This window comes from Cupressus sempervirens, chromosome 9 (assembly GCF_028749045.1).
Source record: "Cupressus sempervirens isolate cs-2001-9-10 chromosome 9, ASM2874904v1, whole genome shotgun sequence".
NCBI classification, from domain to species: Eukaryota; Viridiplantae; Streptophyta; class Pinopsida; order Cupressales; family Cupressaceae; genus Cupressus; species Cupressus sempervirens.
This window is the reverse complement of record NC_143126.1, coordinates 826,204,337-826,225,467: the sequence shown is the minus strand read 5'-3', so window position 1 is coordinate 826,225,467 and position 21,131 is coordinate 826,204,337. Positions and strand designations below refer to the sequence as shown.

At 39.2% G+C, this 21,131-nt stretch overlaps 2 protein-coding genes across 4 annotated transcripts in view; one reads left to right on the top strand and one right to left on the bottom strand.

The window, feature by feature from the left end:
* The window catches only part of PDE194 (formyltransferase), a 275,670-nt gene that overhangs the window by 94,432 nt on the left and 160,107 nt on the right, over nt 1-21,131 (bottom strand). The gene's annotated exons all lie outside the window — the stretch shown is intronic.
* On the top strand, nt 17,017-18,615 carry LOC149541224 (uncharacterized). Its single transcript, XM_089800315.1, has 4 exons — nt 17,017-17,251; nt 17,367-17,519; nt 17,661-18,061; nt 18,199-18,615. The coding sequence occupies exons 1-4, from the start codon at nt 17,017-17,019 to the stop codon at nt 18,613-18,615; spliced, it is 1,206 nt and encodes a 401-aa protein (XP_089656441.1).

The window sequence follows — 21,131 nt, the reverse complement described above, 5'->3', positions numbered from 1 at the left end:
TGAATGAACCCGACAGGGTAACTTACTATAAATAGACGCTCCCTCCAAGATTCTTGGAGCTCAAACTGGAAGCCTGAAATAAAAACTGAGAGCATCCTCCAACTCCTCTAACTCAACTGAGCTCATCGGAACCAACATATTGACCTACTATAAATAGTAAGTCTTTCAAACAGAGCCAAAACACACCATAGGTTGTTGGAAAGCCTATAACGGTATAACCACACAACTGAGACCCTCAAATCCCACTGTTAGCTCATGAGGGTCGCAATGGTGAACTGACCTGGCCAACTGCAGGAACCTACTAAAAATGGGGACATTACAGATAATGAGTTACCATGGTGGATCTTGATGCCCATAAGAGTCTCATAGAGAGAAAACAAAGGCATATAGATTACTCTATGTGAGGTGAAGTTTTGAAAAGGGAGACAGATTTTCAATAAACTATTTTGCTAAACCAAGTTCTGCAGTTATGACATATTGAGAGTGTGTGCTGGTTGGTTTCTGCAAAAGTGAACCACATAACAAAAGGAGGTTGAATACTTTACTTTGAAAATGTGTATGCAAAAATTGTACTGAAGTGAAATGAAGGGGAACTTGTCGTCCAGTCTGGTGCTACTAACAAAGACAATATCATGAAGTCGCCTTGAGGAGAGGTCCAACTGTATACACTATTTTGTAGGCTTTGAAATCTCCTTTCCATTCTTGTAATGGAAAGTTGACCTAATCGATTTTGCATTAAAGAGTTAGGGATTAAATGGTTGTAGCCATCTGAATGTTTGAGTTGCAGTTTATTGACAGACAAATTGGAGAGCTCAGCTACTGTACTACGTTGTAGCTCATTTCTGAGTTTTAGTGTATCGTTGTTTTTACCCAAAAGGGTTTCCACATGAGAAAAATGTTTGTATCCTCTTTTGTGTCATCTTGTTTGATATCCACTTGTTTTTAAATTTTAAAATACTAATTCACCCCCTCCCCCTCTCAGTATTTTCCTTTTTTTTTTACCTTGTTTTAGATCAAGTACGCTCTTCAAAAGCTTAAAAGCCTGAGAGTAGGTTCATCCTATGTCAATATGAGTGCCTTGGAGGGTCTAGCCACAAACCATGCTTCTCTATTCGATGGAACAAACTATGCCATTTGGAGTGTCTACATGAAAACCTATATTGTGTCTCTCAGTTTTGAAGTTTATATGAGTGTGGTCAACATATATATTGTTCCAGCTCAGCCTCCTAGTGATGTTGATGGGAAAAAGGACTTTGAAAACAATCTTACCAGCCTCGAACTCAGCTGAGACACTTTCTCGACAGCTGGACTCGACAAGGACTTGGCAAATTTTAAAAACCCATGAAATTCAAAGATTTTTAAGGATTTTAAGTTTTTTTCATGCATCATTTAGCCAATTAACATCAAATACTCAATAAATGAGATAAATAAAAGCTACTTTGCACACATATACAACTTTTTCTAGATCATGTAATTACAAACGCGAATTTTTGAAAGAAATTACATAAAGTTAAACTGAATAACATAATAGAGATCTGAAATATAGTGTAATTGTCAAATGTCTACAATATGTCAATATCCATGGAATCAAAAGTTCAAAACATATATTAGAAGAAAGTCTCATAGTAAGCTATAGGCTATGTCTTCCTAAAAATATGCCTAAGATAGGTCATGGAAGCCTCTAGAGCCACCATCTCTCCCTGTGTCTGAGGTCGAACATCGATGACATGATCATCTGTCATGTCACCAAATTTTAATGTAATAATTTAATTTAATTAATTAATTAACTACTCCCAAAATTTAAATAATGTAAGGACCTTTAATTACTTACATTAATTAATTAAGATCAGGCTTAAGTTAATATTTGTATTTGTGGTTCTGATTGATTTAATATATCTCAGACCTATTTTATTTTTTATTTCCATTGGTAAGTGTTGCCATCGGCTATCTTTGTACACCCTCGGAAAGGTTTTCCCCAACAAGTATTTAAGCACAGCTTGTAGGTAGCCGTAGGTATGCATTTTGATTATTTCTTTAATACTGTAAACTGTTGGGATTCTCTATTTTTCGCCCTTTCGGAAGTGAAAGATCTTCCCTATTTCGCTCTTGCGATTTCGGTGGGATCCAACCTTCACCCTATTCCATCGCCTATAATACTTCGCTTGGATCTAGCAAATCGGAGCAGCATCTTCTAGCAAATATTGATTGAAGGATTTCATGTGTTCAATCTTCAATCTTGTTTGGATTTATGAATTCAGATCTATGAGTGTCTTGGTTACAAAACTTAGCATTATCTTTATGTCCATACACTATCAGTCATTGTGGCGTAGTAAACTCACCGTACACCTACCCAACACCATTTTGTACAACTATCTGGGCCTACCGTACAACTACCCAAGACAACCGTACTACCTAGCTGTTTCACCGTACGACCTTCTACCATACTACACCTACTCCACCGTACGGTCATTTTCCCTCCCATCCAACATTGAAGCCATCACAGTACGGACGTAGCCATACACCACTCCCATTTCTATATGGACCTATTCTTGACACTGTAAAACCATTCCCCTATAGCCTTTATGTAAGCTATCACCGTATGGCTTTCCTGTTGTGCCTTCTTTGTCACCGTACAACCTTCCTGTGTACCTGCCCAATACCGTACGAACTTGGATACCGCATGACTATAGCATTACCAGTTTGGAATACCTAAAGCATTGGTCACCCAAAGCATTGAGGGAGAACTACCTAAAGCACTGACCTAAAGCACTGGCCACCCAAAGCACTAAGGGAGAACAACCTGAAGCACTGAGGGATACTACTTGGAGCACACAACCAGACTACCTAAAGCACACAACAAGATTACTTGAAGCATACTACGGGACTTCATAACGTAACTCTAGAACGGAACATTACAGTGGTATCAGAGCAGAAACCATTCGAAAGCATCTCCGAAACTTTCGAGAACATTACCGAAACCCTTCGGGAACATTACATCATCCTCCTCATCCTCATACTCATCTTCATCATCAGAGTCAGATCAATCACTCTCAGCCTCAGGGCCCTCCATTAGATCTCCTCATGCTCTAGCCTCCTCCACTACCTCTACCTCACAATCAACCTGATCAACCCACTCCAAGTCTTCATCACTGAAGACAAGATCATCAACCTTTGTGTTCCACTCTGCTTGTATATCAACCTTCTCTAATACAATGGGAGATGTGTTGGTGCCCAAAATTTGTTTGTGGCGGAAGCGAAGGTTGTAGTGAACAAAAACAAGATCATTCAACTTTTATGCTGTCAACATGTTGCACCTCTTCAAGTGTATATGCTTGAACATAGTCCACTTGCATTGCATCCTGAAGCACTAGATGGCTGGCTCAAGATACGAATTGCAATCCTCTGTAGATTTGGCATCTTACTGCCAAACAAGAACATATTTCAAGTCAAAAGGACTTTCCAACTCTAAACCTCCTTCAAAAGGACTTTCCAACTCTAAACCTCCTCAGCTGGTTCATACAGATTTATGTGGGCCAACTAGAACATCAAGCTTACAAGGTGAGATATTTTAAGTTATTGATTGATGATTTTCACGTATGACATGGGTTGCATTCTTAAAGAAAAATCAGAAGCTCTAGATAAGTTTAAAGCTTTTAAGGCCTTGGTTGAAAATAAAATGGACTCAAAGATCAAATATATACATTCAAATAATGGTGATGAAATTACTTCTTATGAGTTTGTGAGTTTTTCTGAGCTACAAGGAATCAAAAGACAAGATTCAGCCCCTAGAACACCACAAAAAAATGGTGTTAGAGGAAAGGAAACCAAAATAGTTCAAGAAATGGCTCGTTGCATGATGAATGAAGGAAAAGTTAGTGACACATTTTGGAGAGAAGTTGTTCAGACAACTGAATAAGCAAGGTATGACAAGACACCTTCTGAATTATAGAAAGGTAAACCAGCAATTGTTAGATTCTTTTTTAATCTTGGCAGCCCTTGTTAACTTAGAAGAGATGATAATAATTTGGGCAAGTTTGATTCTGGATCAGATGAAGGTATTTTCGCTGGCTACTCTTCTAAAAGTAAAGCATTTAAGTGTTACAAGATGTAATGTCCCCACTTTGCCGGGCTCCCACAGCTAGGTTAAATTAGTTCATCTTGGCGACCCTTGTGAGCTAGCAGCATGTTTTGAGGGTCTCTGAGGCAGACTTGCTATTCTTAGCAAGTCTATTTTGAGGTGGTTTCTATTTTTAGCAATGCAATGCAAGGACTGGCGGTTGATCTTCATCAGCAGTGGTTTGACCATATTCACAGAGTTCATATTTAATAAGTTATTGATGAGGCATTTAGTTATGGGCTTCATCTATTAAAATTATCAGATTTCCACAATCCATTTTAATGCAATTTTTATTTCTGGATTCGATTGTGTGTGAGTGTTTGTCATCGACATTTCTAATCACACTTTGTGATCCATCATCAAGATAAGAGAGAACGTGTAGAGAAAGATAAATGTGCAGATTAGCATCTCAGAGAAGAATTAAAAAGACTAGGGAAGAAAGAACCACATGTAACACGAGGCAAAGAGGAAAAGAAAATAAAGGAAAGGGAAAACTATAGGAGACAGACTTTATCTTATTTCATGTTATAATTTGATGGTGTAAATGTGAAGCCTCTTACATGAGAAGTGTGATGAAGAAGTTGGCTTGCACAATTGAGTCATAAATATGACTCCATTGAGAAGATTGAATCATCTCGTCCATTGTTTTTGATAATTTTTTGTGAGGGTTTTGAGTTGTGGTTTTCTCTTGAGGACTGATTCCTCTTGATCTGTTATTCAATTTGTTGTTGTTGTATAATGAATTGAATTATTTATTCTGAATCTGGGAGTGCACTCAATTCAATGCTGAAGTATATTGAATTGAAATACATATTCAATTTGATTGTGGGCATCTTCCTGTTCTGTAATTCTCTGTGTCTGGGAGGATGATCTTGGTGCTGAAGAAATTTGAGTTTGACATCATTATCACTGGATGCCATTGTCTCTGTTATTGGGTGTGATTTTCTTTGATTTCAGATGCCAAGTATCCTTCTTGTGGCATGCACATTCTCTGTGGAGCATAGGTCCCAACAGGTTATAACTTCTTCAAACACCAAAAATCTTTATACTTCAGTTGTTTGACATTTCGTCAAACACTTTGCAAGCAAGCTCTGATACCACTGTAATAACCCCAATAGGTTATAACTTCTTCAGACACCAAATATCTTTATACTTCAGTTGTTTGACATTTCGTCAAACACTTTGCAAGTAAGCTCTGATACCACTGTAATAACCCTCCTCAAATCTGCTCTCAAAAATGTTGATGAAAGCTCAAGGAATTTCATCAAACAATTCACATGCAAGGGACGTATGACTGATATAGTATTTCAGCTGGTTTCAAATGACTTTTTCTTCAATTTGCATCAATGAGAATCTTGTGCTAGAAGACTACAATGGACTACACAATGACCTAACGTGAGTGTGCTACTAATTTTGACAATATTCAGTGCATATATATGAGCTAAGCATGAGAAATGAACACCTACAGCCAATTGACATTTTTACAAACAGTTGGTATGCAAACTAACTAGCTGATAAATAATGATATTAAATTGCTTAAATGGCACCAGCAACTATTATCTTCTTAATTGCAATGAAAATTACAATGCTCATGAAATATGGCCAAGACTTTGGCATTTACATGGATTACAAAATGATAATGCTGGTATAATGCACACTTACAGCTGAAACCTTATAACACCCTAAAAAACAATACTAACAAAGAACCTGGTTGTAGATGGCTGTAATAATTTTCTTCTGTGCTGCCCCTTCTACTTTGCTTTTCTCGAACTGCTTTTTCGGCCTGCTTTTTCGGTTCCGCTTTTTCCGCTTGCTTTTTCAATTCCGCTTTTTCAGTTCCGCTTTTTCCGCTTGCTTTTTCGATTCTGCTTTTTCCGCCTGCTTTTTTGGTTCCGTTTTTTCGCACTGCTTTTTCGTTTCTGCTTTCTCGGATTGCTACCCTATAAAATCTCAAGACCATATCTTTCAATGGCGTCAAGATTTTCAGCTTGAAGGGATTTCTGTGGGCCCATTTGCCATTGCACCAAAAGCCATGACTGTTAGTGAACATGGAACACCACATAATTAACCACCTGTGGGCAGGGGAGCGCGTCGCATCACCCAACAATCTCCCCCTCGACGCGCATACCAGGTGCTTACACGGGTCGGGAAGGCACCGGGGAGATTTGAACCCATGACTAGGCCAAAACCAGGCTCTGATACCTATTGTGGGCCCATTTGCCGTTGCACCAAAAGCCATGACTGTTACTGAACATGGAACACCACATAATTAACCACCTGTGGGCAGGGGAGCGCGTCGCATCACCCAACAATTTCGTCCTTCAAACTATTGAGACATAACCTCCAGAAAATTCTCCAATTTCTTTGATATTTCCAACCATGCTTAAAAGAAGCTCTTCCATTTCTTTTATACTGTTCTCACAAGAGCTCCATCCTTCGTTTTCTCAATGTGGGATAAAACATAACTCTCTTTATGTAACTTATGTCTCCAATATGTTATAAAATAAAAGGGACTCTTTTAATTTAAATATTTCCCACAAACTATAGTCTATGTATTAATAAAGTTAAATATTTGAATTTAACTTTATAAAATAGCTTTATCAATGCAAAACAAATCTTATCAATGATAAACAAGTCTTCTTGCTGATTTTAAACAATTACCATCGACATACCGCTGCCACTAGATGTCCACCCATGCCCAAGATGACTTACTATAAATAGTAAGTATGCCCAAAGTTGCCTCAAAACCCCTCAGAAAGACCTGCAACTGAAACTATCTAGGCCAAATGGCCTCTAAGCCCTTTTGATGTCCTGGTTAGCCTAAGGGACCGTGGGGAAATAGGTTAACGACAATATCATGCTATGAATGCTAAAAAGGGGACATTACAGTCCGCCCTTCCCAAAATTGCTTGTCCCCAAGCAATGGTCGAACAACAACCCAATCAATCCACCTGGATCCCAAATGTAGTCATGAACTATAATGTTGTCAATCAACATAGGCTCCTGCAACAACCTGTGAAAATTAACCAAGAGGAATCCATAAATGAATCGTGAATCACGGCACAACTGAACTCCAAATCCACTACTGCCACAGTCAGGAACCCATGAGGCACAAACTCTCAAAATATTAGACCCCAAGTAGAGTAGATCACCCAAACTGTCAACATAATAAACACCATCCACACAACCCACCGTGTTATGTGGAATGCACACTCCAACTCTGCTACAATAGTGACCACTCCCACATGAAACTGCACCAAATATAGAGAATCCACACACTGTACATCTGCTGCAGTTAACACAACTCTGCAGATTACCAGCCACTGTCTCATAACCATAACACCCATGCACTGCTGATGGTGAATAGTCATTACACGGTAGATAGCAAAAATGAGAGCCCAGTCCAAACCTGTCTACCATCAACTCCTCAACACATGGATCAAGAGCAAATCGATGAACATATCCTTTAGTATAATGCTGGTAAAAAGAACCAATCTCAGTCAAAGACTCATCTTGCAGACGTGATATGACCAACTGTGACTGATCATCAGCTAAGTCAGAGGATGATATAGCCAAGAGTGCAGAATCAACAACAACATCACTAGTCTTTGTACCCTCCAAGTCAAACATATCACAATGCTCAGCTGCAGCGCCCAACTCAGTTGAACCTGCCTCCAGTGGAAATGGACCAAATATGCCAATAGTAGTGTCGTGGATAGATATATCCTCATCTCCACTACCTCTATCAACCTCGACCATGGACATCCGCGGATCACTAGACACCACAGTCCGTGATTGTACAGAATCTGGTAAAGACTGAAGTCGCTCTAACTCCATGGTCACCTTAGCCAAATGAAACTGTGACTCCTCGAAAGCCAACTGTGTACTCTCAAGAATCTCAGAAGTCACCTCGAGCTGCTGAGTAAGCTCACTCACCTCATCTTCCTTGGCCAATAATGCATCGTATGCTGTACTCCCCCACTCCATAAGATAATCTCTGTTGGCTACCAACTGCATATAATTTTGTCTCAGAATCCGGATAGCCTCCCATAAAGAGTGGATCTCTGTCAAGGAAAGATAATTGCCTCGCTGCTCATCACTAGTAGGAGAACCCCATCCATAAATTGCTAACAACTGACGAGCAGCATCGAAATGCTTGCAAGTGATAGAAATGTCTCGCTCGCCAACTCTCAGCTGACTAGACACATGATTGTGCCGACTGGTCGAACTTCTATACTCTATCCCTGGTACACTGTCCAAAGGAGTAACCTCGGAATAGCTATCATCTGTAATACTCAGATCCTAGGACTCTTCTGTAGACTCTATCATATCTGAGAGATCATCAACCCATTCCAAAAAGAATGGTCGACTGGATTTATGAACAATGCCCAACACAGGTGTGTAAAAACTAAATCCAGCATCAAACAAGTTGCTGACATGGATGAGAACTACACCTGGCAAACTACTAATCAAGTCCATGATGGTGCAATAGAAATACTACCAAGGAATGATAGATATCTCTGGTCAAAACGATCCCAAGTACTAAGATAAGGATCCCAACATCTAATCCATGAACGAAAACCAGCGGGCAATTCAAGTAAACTTCTCACCTGAGTAATGTGAACAATACCAACTGACTTCACGCACCTGTCTACAATCTTTGAATCCAGAGTGTGAATGCTAGACATACTCATATCATCATCATGTAACTCCACTGTAAAAAAAAACTGAGTCCCTGCTATACGCGCTAACCCTCGAACTGAAATCACCTCAAGACAAAGCTCGTCCACGTGTCTCTCAGAATCCTGGAGAGCCAACCGAGTACACACCAAGGAATTTCGAGTATCCTCCAGCTCATGAAAAAGCCAGTCAACCTCCTTCTCCTCCTTCTTCACTGCATCTTCCTTGATCTGTTGTAAGTCGTCACAAGAAGAACCTGTTGTGACTCCTTTCTGTCTCTCCTCTATCTCATGTGAAGAAGCATCCAACTGTGCTTGATACTCATTTTCTGCAAAGTCCTGAATGCTCACATTCTGATCAACTGTACTATCCTCAAACATGATAGTATCCTCAACTGCTGTAACTTCATCTAGCCCAACTGTACTGGAATCACTATCTGTGTCAATCGCACAATCCGGTGTGCCTGTGATATCACCCTCTGGCTCAACCTGCACAACGTCTGTAACCCCTTCTACTTGTGAAGATGATGCAAATAAACCATTACCTGAAGATGTGTTAATGTCTCCCTGTATTGAATCAGCATGTCTGTTAAACTCCTCATACAAATTTCTGCCTATCATAGGGAAGGTACGATCCTTAGGCCTATCAAAACGTTCAATCAGTCTCTCCTTAAACTCCACATAGGAGGTAATGTGTGCATGACCCATAGTGACCATACCATGATGCCACCACTTGTGTGCTAACCCATCCAGGTGAATTGCTGCGTACTTAATAGCTTCTTCCTCAGGCATAGGGTTCATTTGAAAATATATGTCAAGCTTTTGAACCCAAGCTCTTGCTGTAGACTTCCCCAAGCCATCATAATATGGTAACTGAAGTTTCCCTACTTTCTTCTGTAGCTCATAGCTCTGGTTCTTGTCATGTCCATGTGGCATATGCTTCATCCGCACATCTATATACTCCCTAAAGGTAATTGCAGCTATAAAATCTGGACCTCCGGCTTCCCAATCTCTCCTCAGCTGGTCCTGTATATCAGTGATTTGGGGCTCTGGTACGGGCTGCTCTGGAGCTCTAGGAGGAAATGTTGGAACCATGGGCCTCGAACTCACTGTCCTAGTTTGCTCGGGTGCATGACCGAAATTGTTCTCAACTTGTTCGCCTCCATTATGTGCCCCATCCTGATTATTACCATTCTAATTATTACCATTCTGATTATTTCCTCCAACCACATTAGCATTCAACCCCATTTGACAAGCCATCATCTGCATAATAAGCTCAAATCTCTGACTCTGTTCCTATGCTCTTTGCTCTGCTGATCGCTGTCCCTGTGCTAAGGTGTCTAATAATTGTAAGAATCTTTCCTTTCCCTGATCTAGACCGGCATTCATTTTGTCAAACATTTTTCTCTTTATCTAGCTATTCCAAATTCCCTATAAGACCTCCACAGGATGGCAAGACTTATTGCTCCGATAACACTGTAATGGTCCCAACCTATGCTCCACGGAGTTTTCGGGACGGGGACGGGAACGTTTTAGGAGACGGGAACGTGTTTCCGGTACGGGTACGGGTCGAAGCCAAAATTCAGGGACAGCTATAAAATATAGGGGATTTTAAATTTTTTATATATGGAGAATTAGACTTCTTTAGAGATATATTTCTGATATGCATACCATAACAATGATAAATCATAACATTGATAAACCATTCACCATAGAATACATGAAAATTGAAAACTATTAAGATTAGAATCAAAATGAGAATATGATATGATGATATATCTGAATATCGCATACAATTAGCAAAAATGCCCAAAGGCTCCAAGTATCAATCTATCATCATCATGCATGAAATCAAAATCAAAATGACATAATGAAAGTAAATACTAGAAGTGTAAATGAGATGTCCAACTCAATAATAATCAAAAGCAATAATGTATCTAAGTATCTGAAAAGCAGAAAGCCAAATATATGGCTGTCCTCTAGGAATCTAAATCTCTATCTAAATCAAGATCATCATCAATCTCATCCTTTGAATCACTGGCAGGGGTAGGCAGAGGGTCCTCATCCAATGGAACTCCAAGCAGCCCTGGGGGTGTGTTATCCTCATCAATCTGCAATGCATCCTCAGGATTAACATCCCAACGTAGTGCTGGAGTCTGTCGATACTCAAGACTCTGTCGCTCCTGTAGTCGCAATACACTATGAACAGCCACAAGCTTCTCTGATCGTCTAGAGGTAAGGTTGTTCCTCTTGACCGATTGAATGAAGCTATATGTAGACCAATTCCTCTCTGCAGCAGAGGAACTCGCAACCTGTGAGAGAAGACGGGTGGCAAGGGCTTTCAGCTCAGGTGCATCTCTACCATGCCATGTCCACCATCCAATCGGGTCCTTTTGAGCTAATGTAGCTCTATCAGTCCTCGCCTCTGGTCTACCAAATGTTGGACCACGAAGATTGGCAAAGTCAAGCCATTGCCCTCGAATTTTTGCAGCATCCTCTGCAGTATACATTTTTGAAAGGGCCTTGAAGAAGCCCTCCTTCACCTATATTGAACAAACAAAAATTAAGAAGTGAGAACTTAGAGTTTATAAACTTTACAAATAAAATAAAATATTTTAAAATGTATTATAAAATCAGAATTCTTTAATAAATTAAACTCACCTCCTCATCATTAGATGGAGGCACTCTCCCAGGCCTTGGTGCATACCATTTTGGATTGACTGCATAGGCTGCCATATGAAGTGGGTTGTTCATAGCGTTCCACCTTTTCATTACAATGGGCTTAAGATGCTCCTCGTAGAACTCCAAAGTAGGTTCCTTATCTTTAACAGCTTGCTTGATCTGGCCAAGCATGCTATCAAAGGTCTCATAAATCTCTCCAAGGCTAGGAGAGTCAGTATCAGCATATCTAATGACCTGCACCATAGGGTCAATGAAGGAGCAAATGTATCTGCAAATGAAAGAAAATTGCAAGTGAGAAACATAATATGTTAAAAAAATCAGCAAGTGCTTAAATCAGATTTTTTTTTTATTAAATCAGCAATAATAACAATTATGATATCCACCAATTCTTAAGTTTCTTACCTCATTGTGGTCCACCAATTTTCATCTAGGATTCTTCGTTTGACAAGTCTTCCATCTGGAGTGCTTGATTCATGCCATCTATTCCACTCTGCATTGACCACCATGGATTGTAAGGCCTCTTGGACCTCAAGCATCCTCTCCAACAAAATGAAGTAGCTAGCATATCGAGTCTCCACAGGCTTGAGGAATTCTTTTTGGGAAAATGTCCTAAATAATGCAAGAGATGTGTGATGATTGCAAATAAACATTTGCACGTCTCTAGCCTCAAACACCAGTCTTTATCCAATCAATTTTCCCAAAGTCCTTCAAGGTGTTATTCAATGCATGTACACAACATGGGGTCCAAAAAATGTGTCTATAGGTGCTCTCTACTATCAATCCAGCTGATTTACACACACGGGCTGAATCAGTGACGACTTGCACAACATTTGAAGTCCCTACCTCTTCTATAGCATCCTTCAAAATCTGAAATTGGAAGGATGCATCCTTCTTTTTTCCCGAACAATCAACGGCTCTAAGAAAATAGGCCCCTGCTGTACTAGTGACAATAAGATTGATGAGTGGCCGATGTTTGATATCGGTCCAACCATCCATGATAATAGAACATCCATCACTCATCCATGTTTGCCTCATATCCTCCATCAAAATGTTTACTTTTGAGTACTCTTTGTCAAGGATAGTGGTGCGTAATTTAGTCTCTCCTGGTGGTACAAATGAGGGACCAGCAGCATAAATATCTTTGCACATTTTTTTATAGAATGAGGAACGAGAAACATGGTATGGTATGCCATGAGCAACAAGAAATCTGCCAATGGACTCTTCAGCTCTATCTTTTGCTTGTATGTTAAATAAATCAGCCACATTGGTATCTCTCTTAGTCTTGGCCTTTCCCTTCCCTTTACTAACAGTGCTAGTGGGAGTCAATGAGGGTGTGGGTGTGCTACTCATAGGACCCCCGGATTTTAATAACTCCCCCTCCACATACAACCTATTGGCCTCAAGTTTTTCTTCCTCTGTTATTTTTTTGCAACCTTTCACCCCTTGCCCACCTATCCATAAAAGATGGCAATACACTCTTGTGTAGCTCCCAAAATAATGCTTCTTACATAAATGACACTCCCATTCCCTACTACCCCCCGAATTTTTCTTCTTATTCTTGTCTACTTTTGTGGCAAATTGTAGGAGAGGTTTCTTAGGGTTGAATGGGCCTTTGGCATATTGTTTTAGGGCTTTGGAAGGGCACTCAAATGGATTAGGCATTGCATCTTCCATAGGGACATCTACATTAGGCTCATCAATGGCTGCCCTAGATCTTTTTCTTGGTCTTTGTAATTGTGACACTTGAGTTTCTTGCATGGCAACTTCCATGCTATCACTACTTCCCTCACTCTCATTGCTGCTCATGTTTTTGCCTTTGGATTTTACAATGATTTATAGTATACTACTGCAAGTTATACAAAAAAAAAATATTTCAATGTTCCATTAACAATGCCCTCTCTATGTCATTGAAAAAAATGAAAAATGACAACAAACAACAATGAAGTTTGAATCAAACAAAAAGAAAATAAAAAACATACCTGGAATGAAGTAGAAATGAAGGCAAAACTTTCTCTTCCACCTCCAAAACACACTCCTCTTTTGTTGTTCAATGTTCAATGTTTTCCTCTTCCTCTTCCCAACTTGCAAACAACTCCAAATGAGCAATGAACTCCAACTTTAACTATTTAAGAAGACACATTAGGGTTAACAACTTAACATCCATGTGGGCCCTAGGCGGAATAGAAAAGACTTAATTTTTTTTTTTAAAAATTATTTTTTTTAACTTTTTAACTCACCCATGGCCGGCTGGAAAATAGGGGACGGCATGGGCAAAAAGGTACGGGCGAGGGACGGGAACATCGTCCCCAGTACGGAAATCCGTACCCAAGTTTCCTATGAAACTTTTTTTGGCGTTTCGAGGACCGTCCCCTTTTACCTCAAAAAGGGACGTCGCAGGGTACGGCCAAAATCTGTACCCATGTCCCCGTTTCGTACCCGGTACGGGTACTAGGGTACAGAGGCAGGGGACGCATCCCCGTGGAGCATAAGTCCCAACAGGTTATAACTTCTTCAAACACCAAAAATCTTTATACTTCAGTTGTTTAACATTTCGTCAACCACTTTGCAAGCAAGCTCTGATACCACTGTAATAATCCCAATAGGTTATAACTTCTTCAGACACCAAATATCTTTATACTTCAGTTGTTTGACATTTCGTCAAACACTTTGCAAGTAAGCTCTGATACCACTGTAATAACCCTCCTCAAATCTGCTCTCAAAAATGTTGATGAAAGCTCAAGGAATTTCATCAAACAATTCACATGCAAGGGACGTATGACTGATATAGTATTTCAGCTAGTTTCAAATGACTTTTTCTTCAACTTGCATCAGTGAGAATCTTGTGCTAGAAGACTACAATGGACTACACAATGACCTAACGTGAGTGTGCTACTAATTTTGACAATATTCAGTGCATATATATGAGCTAAGCATGAGAAATGAACACCTACAGCCAATTGACATTTTTACAAACAGTTGGTATGCAAACTAACTAGCTGATAAATAATGATATTAAATTGCTTAAATGGCACCAGCAACTATTATCTTCTTAATTGCAATGAAAATTACAATGCTCATGAAATATGGCCAAGACTTTGGCATTTACATGGATTACAAAATGATAATGCTGGTATAATGCACACTTACAGCTGAAAGCTTATAACACCTTAAAAAACAATACTAACAAATAACCTGGTTGTAGATGGCTGTAATAATTTTCTTCTATGCTACCCCTTCTACTTTTCTTTTTTCGAACTGCTTTTTCGGCCTGCTTTTTCGGTTCCGCTTTTTCCGCTTGCTTTTTCGATTCCGCTTTTTCCGCCTGCTTTTTCATTTCCGCTTTTTCCGCTTGCTTTTTCGATTCCGCTTTTTCCGTCTGTTTTTTCGGACTGCCTTTTCGTTTCTGCTTTTTCCGATTGCTACCCTGTTGAATCTCAAGACCATATCTTTCAATGGCGTCAAGATTTTCAGCTTGAAGGGATTTCGTCCTTCAAACTATTGAGACATAACCTCCAAAAAATTTTCCAATTTCTTTGATATTTCCAACCATGCTTAAAAAAAGCTCTTCCATTTCTTTTATACTGTTCTCACAAGAGCTCCATCCTTCGTTTTCTCAATGTGGGATAAAACATAACTCCCTTTATGTAACTTATGTCTCCAATATGTTATAAAATAAAAGGGACTCTTTTAATTTACATATTTCCCACAAACTATAGTCTATGTATTAATAAAGTTAAATACTTAAATTTAACTTTATAAAATAGCTTTATCAATGCAAAACAAATCTTATCAATGATAAACAAGTCTGCTTGCCGATTTTAAACAATTACCATCGACATACCTCTGCCACTGGATGTCCACCCATGCCCAAGATGACTTACTATAAATAGTAAGTATGCCCAAAGTTGCCTCAAAACCCCTTAGAAAGACCTGCAACTGAAACTATCTAGGCCAAATGGCTTCTAAGCCCTTTTGATGTCCTGGTTAGCCTACGGGACCGTGGGGAAATAGGCTAATGACAACATCATGCTATGAATGCTAAAAAGGGGACATTACAGGATACCTATTGTGTTGACAGAGAAATCAATATCATAGTTCCAAAAATCGCCATGAAATCGCCGAAATCACGATAAGATTCATGGCTCCCGATTTTTTTGGAATCAGAAATCGCTAGTGGCGAGTTTTTCTTGTGAATCGCCTGAATCGCCAAAATCGGCGATTCATGGCAAAAATCGCCAAAATCGCCATCGTGAATCTCCAGAAATCGGCCGCGGCAGCAAGGATAGAAAGTTCAATTTTTTTTAAAAAACACATGTTTTATTTGCTTTCTAAGTTGACTTTCCTCTTTGTTATAACCCTAAAGAGCCTTCTATTTGCTTAGTATGAGTAGAATAGAGGAAGAGTGAGAGAGAAGAAGAGAAAAGAGAATCCATAGGTTTCCAACCGGCAAGAAGGAAGAGCACCAAAGAGATCAGAAGTCCATTTGGAGAGGCCATAAATTGCATTGGGAGCATTAAGGAGTCAATATCAACACTCCTCAACTCATTTGCAAGAGGTAAGTGTTGGTTTTTTTTTTGCATGTTAGTGTAGTATGCAATTTTTGTTAAATTTTTTTAGTGTTCATTTGCAAATCTTGAATGTTTTTTATTTTTAGTTTTACTAAATTGCAAACTAGGGTTTGTTGTTTTGTAGTTTTTGTTTATTAGTTGCAAACTTTGATTTTTTACATGAATTTTTTTATTGCAGCAGCCCTTTGCTTTCATTTTCCAATTTCCACAACGGGTAAAAAAGATGAATGCTGGAAATATAATGAAGAGTTTCCTAGGAGAACCAAATATCAAACAAAATGTATATTTTGGAAAGAAAAAATAAATTCGGGAGGTATCTATAGATTGAAATACCACATTGCTGGCATACCTGGCCATGATGTCACAGTTTGCACTCAACAAACCGCTGAGGCAAAACGCTCTTGTTTAGTGGCATTAGAAAAAATTGAACAAGACAAGTTGACTAAGAAAATGCAACTTGAAGGGTTAAGAGGTATTGGCTCCCATGCTCCCACATCCGCAACTGCATCTACATCTGCAAGTGCATCTGCATCAGCTTCCGCATCCGTAGGTTGTGTTGGAGAGGGTTCTTCTAGGCCTCCTTTTCATCCTAGTGCTAGTGCTCATGTGAGTGTTAGTGGTAGTCGGTCTCATACTGAGACAGAGTCCAACACCAACCTATTGCGGCCTAGAGTGCGGAAAAGCAGAATGGATAGTTACTTTGTGCCCCGCACTACTCCTGGCTCCCAACCCACGCTTGAGGGCGTGGGTTTGAACAAGGAGATTCATGATGCTGCCAGAAAAGAGATTTGCAAATTCTGGTACTTTTGCAACATTCCATTTATTGCAGCCAGGTAATTGATTCTTTTTTCTTTGTTATCTTCAAAGTTAAAGTTAAAAGTAAAAGTAAAACTTTAATTATATCTACTTGTTTTATGATTTTAGTTTTTGACATCTAAATTTCTAATCAATATCATTATCTATTTGTGACATGACTCCTTATTGGCAGAACATGATAGATGCGGTTACCATTTGTGGTCCGGGGTTTAAAGCCCCAACTGAGGCTGAGTTGAGTGGATACCTCCTGGAGGAAATGGTTGAGGATATGAGGCATGAGCTTGAGGACAACCGAAAGGAGTGGATCGAAAAGGGTTGCACCATCATGACTGATGGTTGGACAGATAGGAGGGGAAGAACACTCCTCAATTTTCTTGTATCCTGTGGAGGTGATTGATTATTCTACTTTCCTACATACATAATTTTGAATCGTGATTGACTATTTCAAATTTTGATTTGTTGATTGCTAATAGAAATTATAATTCGTTGTTTTGTTACTTGTAGGATATACCATGTTCCTCAAATCCATTGATGCTTCTGCTCATGTAAAAAACGCCACATACTTATGTGAGGTTATTGAGGAAGTTATAGCAGAGGTGGGGGAACAACATGTGGTGCAAGTGGTGATGGATAATGCAGCAAGTTATGTTGCTGCAGGTAAACTTTTAACTTTTTAAGTTTTAAAAATAAATTTATTTGAATTTTGAACTTTTTCTAATTCTAACTTAGAATTTCTAAGTTTCTTAAGTTCTAACATGTTTGAAATTTGAATTTCTAATTATCTTAAAATTTTTGTAGGCAAACTTTTGATGGAGAGGCACCCCACCATATTTTGGTCCCCTTGTGCAGCACACTGCCTTGACCTCATGTTGGAGGAAATTGGCAAACTTGAGTGGGTCAAGTCATGTGTGGAAAGGGCAAAAAACATATGTAAGTTTATTTATAATCATTCATTTGTCCTTAGCACAATGAGGAAGTACACAGGAGACAAAGAGTTAGCTCGTCCAGGGATCACGAGGTTTGCCTCGAATTTCATCACCTTGCAGTCCTTGTTGAGATCAAGGGATGATTTGAGGAGCATGTTTGTTGGGCGGGAGTGGATTTCATCTTCCTATGCTACGACCACTGCAGGGATAGATGTGGTGGATTGCATATTTGATGATGATGGTTTTTGGAAACCTGCTAGAGAAATACTTAAGGTAATTTTATTGCAATTTAACATTTAATATTTTACAGTTTACTATGCTAATTGTTTAATGATTTAGTTTTACCTTATATTATTGAATTATTCTATGTTTAAGTTTTGACTCAAATTTTTGTTTTACTTTATATGTAGGCCACTGAGCCTCTTGTATCTCTCCTACGAACTGCTGATGGGGAGAAGCCCTCTATGGTCTACATATATGAGGGCATGGATAGGGCCAAGGAGGCCACTAGAGCTCAGTATGCAGGAGTGCAGGAGAAGTATGCCCCTATTTGGGACATCATTGATAGGAGATGGCAGAATCAGCTCCACAGACCCATCCATGCAGCAGCTTACTTTTTGAATTCGGCATTTCGTTTCCGTCCTAACTTCAAGGCGGATGAGGAGGTTCTCACCGGATTATATACAGTGATCCAGAGGTTGAGTACTGATGAGGATAGCAGTGCTGCAATTATTGAGCTTGATAAGTTCAATAATAAAGAAGGGTCACTTTTCTCTAGCAGGGTAGCCATAGATGCTCGGGAAAAAATACAGCCAGGTAAAAATTAAATAATATATTCAATGTTCATGAATCTAGATTCTAAACTTAAAGTTGATTATGTAATTTTAGAGTTAACTTGTAATTTGTAATTTGTAAATGAGACTAATTATTTTTATTTTCCCTTATTTCAGATAGATGGTGGCAAATGTTTGGGGCCACAACCCCAAAACTTCAAAAAATTGCCATTCGTATTCTGAGTCAGCCAAGCAGCGCTTCTGGATGTGAGCGCAGTTGGTCCATGTTCGAGCACATCCACTCGAAGAGGAGAAACAGGTTGACAGTGCAGAGGTTGAATAATCTTGTCTTCGTTCATTACAACCTCCATCTTAGGATCAGACAGATTTTGGGCACTGACTCCTCTCCGATCATTCTGGAGGAGATTGATCCAAAATCAGAGTGGCTCACAGAGGTTGTAGATCCAATCTTCACTGAGGAAGACCGTGCGTGGATTGACTAGGTGGATATAGAGGCTGAGGCAGCTAGAGCACGTTCTTCAGGCATTGGTAGATGCGCACGTGCACGCACAGACACAGGCCCTAGCGACATTCGTGAGCCCATCTTATATGCGGGAGATATGGCTCGACAATCCTCTAGGACCTACATCAGACGCCTTGCTACTAGGCAGACTGGATACTCAGAGGCTGAGGCTGAGGCTGTAGCCGAGCTTGAGGATGATGTTGAGGATGATGATGACTATGAGCCTGAGGCTTGAGCTGGAGCCTTGTTTTTATATTTTGTTTACAGATATTGATACTGAATCATTGATAGACATATGTTTCAAAGTTTCAAACTTTCATGGATCTTCATCTTAGATTCTTACATAAATTTATGATTTGATGTCTTATGGATCATCTTACATACATTCTATGATTTAAATCATTATGATCATTTGATTTCTATTTACTTCAGCTAGCCTACAATTTACATTTTAGATAACATAGTTACGTATGTGATGGATTTTATGTTTCATGTTTATTTATGTTAAGTTTTAACTTCTATTTGATGATGTTATAGTGTGCTTAAGTTATATTCAATAAAGGGTGCATGAAATAAGTTTTAAATTGTTAAAATCTTTAAATTTAAAGGGTTTTTTCAAATTTGCCGATTCATCGCCGATTCATTGCCGATTCACGATTCGATTCGGCCTTGCCGATTCCGATCCGATTCCGATTCACGTTTCTTTGATCAATATAGACAAGAGTACAGTAGGATAGGAACCTTACAGTAGTATCAAAGCGATTGCCTTCGGGTCAAGATCCCCTTCGGGAAGTCACTACCTTCAGGTTGAGAGCCCTTCAAGAAGATATTGCCTTCGAGTCAAGATTCCCTTCGGGTTGAGATTGTCTCCGAACAAAGATCCCCTTCAAGCCGAAATCCCCTTCACGCCAATATTTCCTTTGGATCGAGAGCACCTTCAAGCCGAGTTCACCTTCAAAACATTACATTGGCGGCTCACTGTGCATTCATATTAGGCTTGTGATTTTACATTTTGAGGTTGTGTTCTATTTTTGGCTACTACAAATCGAGCCATATCACGAAGTTATCAGGTCCTTCGCATTTAACTGTAATTTCCAATATTTATTGAAGCAATAATTTGCAAATCATAGATTACAAGCTTGTTCAAGAATCGGTACATTACATTTCTTGTTGTGAATCTTTACTTGTATATTTCCAGCATTTGATATATTGCTAGAAAACTCAAAAAAAAGTATAATATTCAAAAAAAAAACCAAAAAAAGTGAAAAAACACAAAAAAATCCTGAACCATTTCATATCTCTCAACATAGTCAGTCAGAGCCATCTTGGGCTCTTTACATAGCAAAGATAGAATAAAATCGTTGAAACTGCAAATGTTAAGGTTCATGAAGTTACTAATGAATCTTGTGAGACTGTAAATGGCAGCAGCAATGGGCAAAAAGAAGAGACCAACACAGTTGTGCAGTCTTCTCCTCCATCATTTCAAGCTGAGACAGCAAATAAAATGAGCAAGGTACTCAAGTAAAGAGACACTCACGTAGGGACATTGGTTCTTCATCCAATGATGAAGCTGAAACTACAAATAAATCATCCAAGACTGAATCAGAAAAAGAAATTGGTACACCTTCAAACAAAGAAATCATTATCCTATTGAACAAGCAGTACCTAGCACTACAACTAGAGCTACTAGAAAGAATGTTAATGATTATAAGGATTAGGATGTTTATTTACTTTCCTTGTTTGAGCCCAAATGTTATGAAGAAGCAGCCAAAGATAAACATACAATTTCTGCAATAGAAGAAAAATTAGAGAAGATTCAAAAGAAAACCACATGCGAGCTTGTGCCTAGACCAAAGGATAAAAACCTCATTGGTACTAAATGGGTTTACTGCAACAAAGTAAATGAAGAAGGTGAAGAGCACACGATTATACTGAGCCGGGGGGGGCAACAAGGGGGGGGGGGGGGGGGGGGGGGCGAGGTGGGGGGTGGCGTGAATCAATATAATAACAACTTTTATCCAAACCATAACTTCAGATACTGAAATGT

What these genes read in the sequence shown, in the direction of transcription:
- LOC149541224 (XM_089800315.1), top strand. Translation starts at nt 17,017, where the DNA reads ATGACTCCTTATTGGCAGAACATGATAGATGCGGTTACCATTTGTGGT. An exon ending in TTTTCTTGTATCCTGTGGAG is followed by an intron (nt 17,252 to 17,366) that starts GTGATTGATTAT and finishes TGTTACTTGTAG; the next exon opens with GATATACCATGTTCCTCAAA. An exon ending in CTGCTAGAGAAATACTTAAG is followed by an intron (nt 18,062 to 18,198) that starts GTAATTTTATTG and finishes CTTTATATGTAG; the next exon opens with GCCACTGAGCCTCTTGTATC.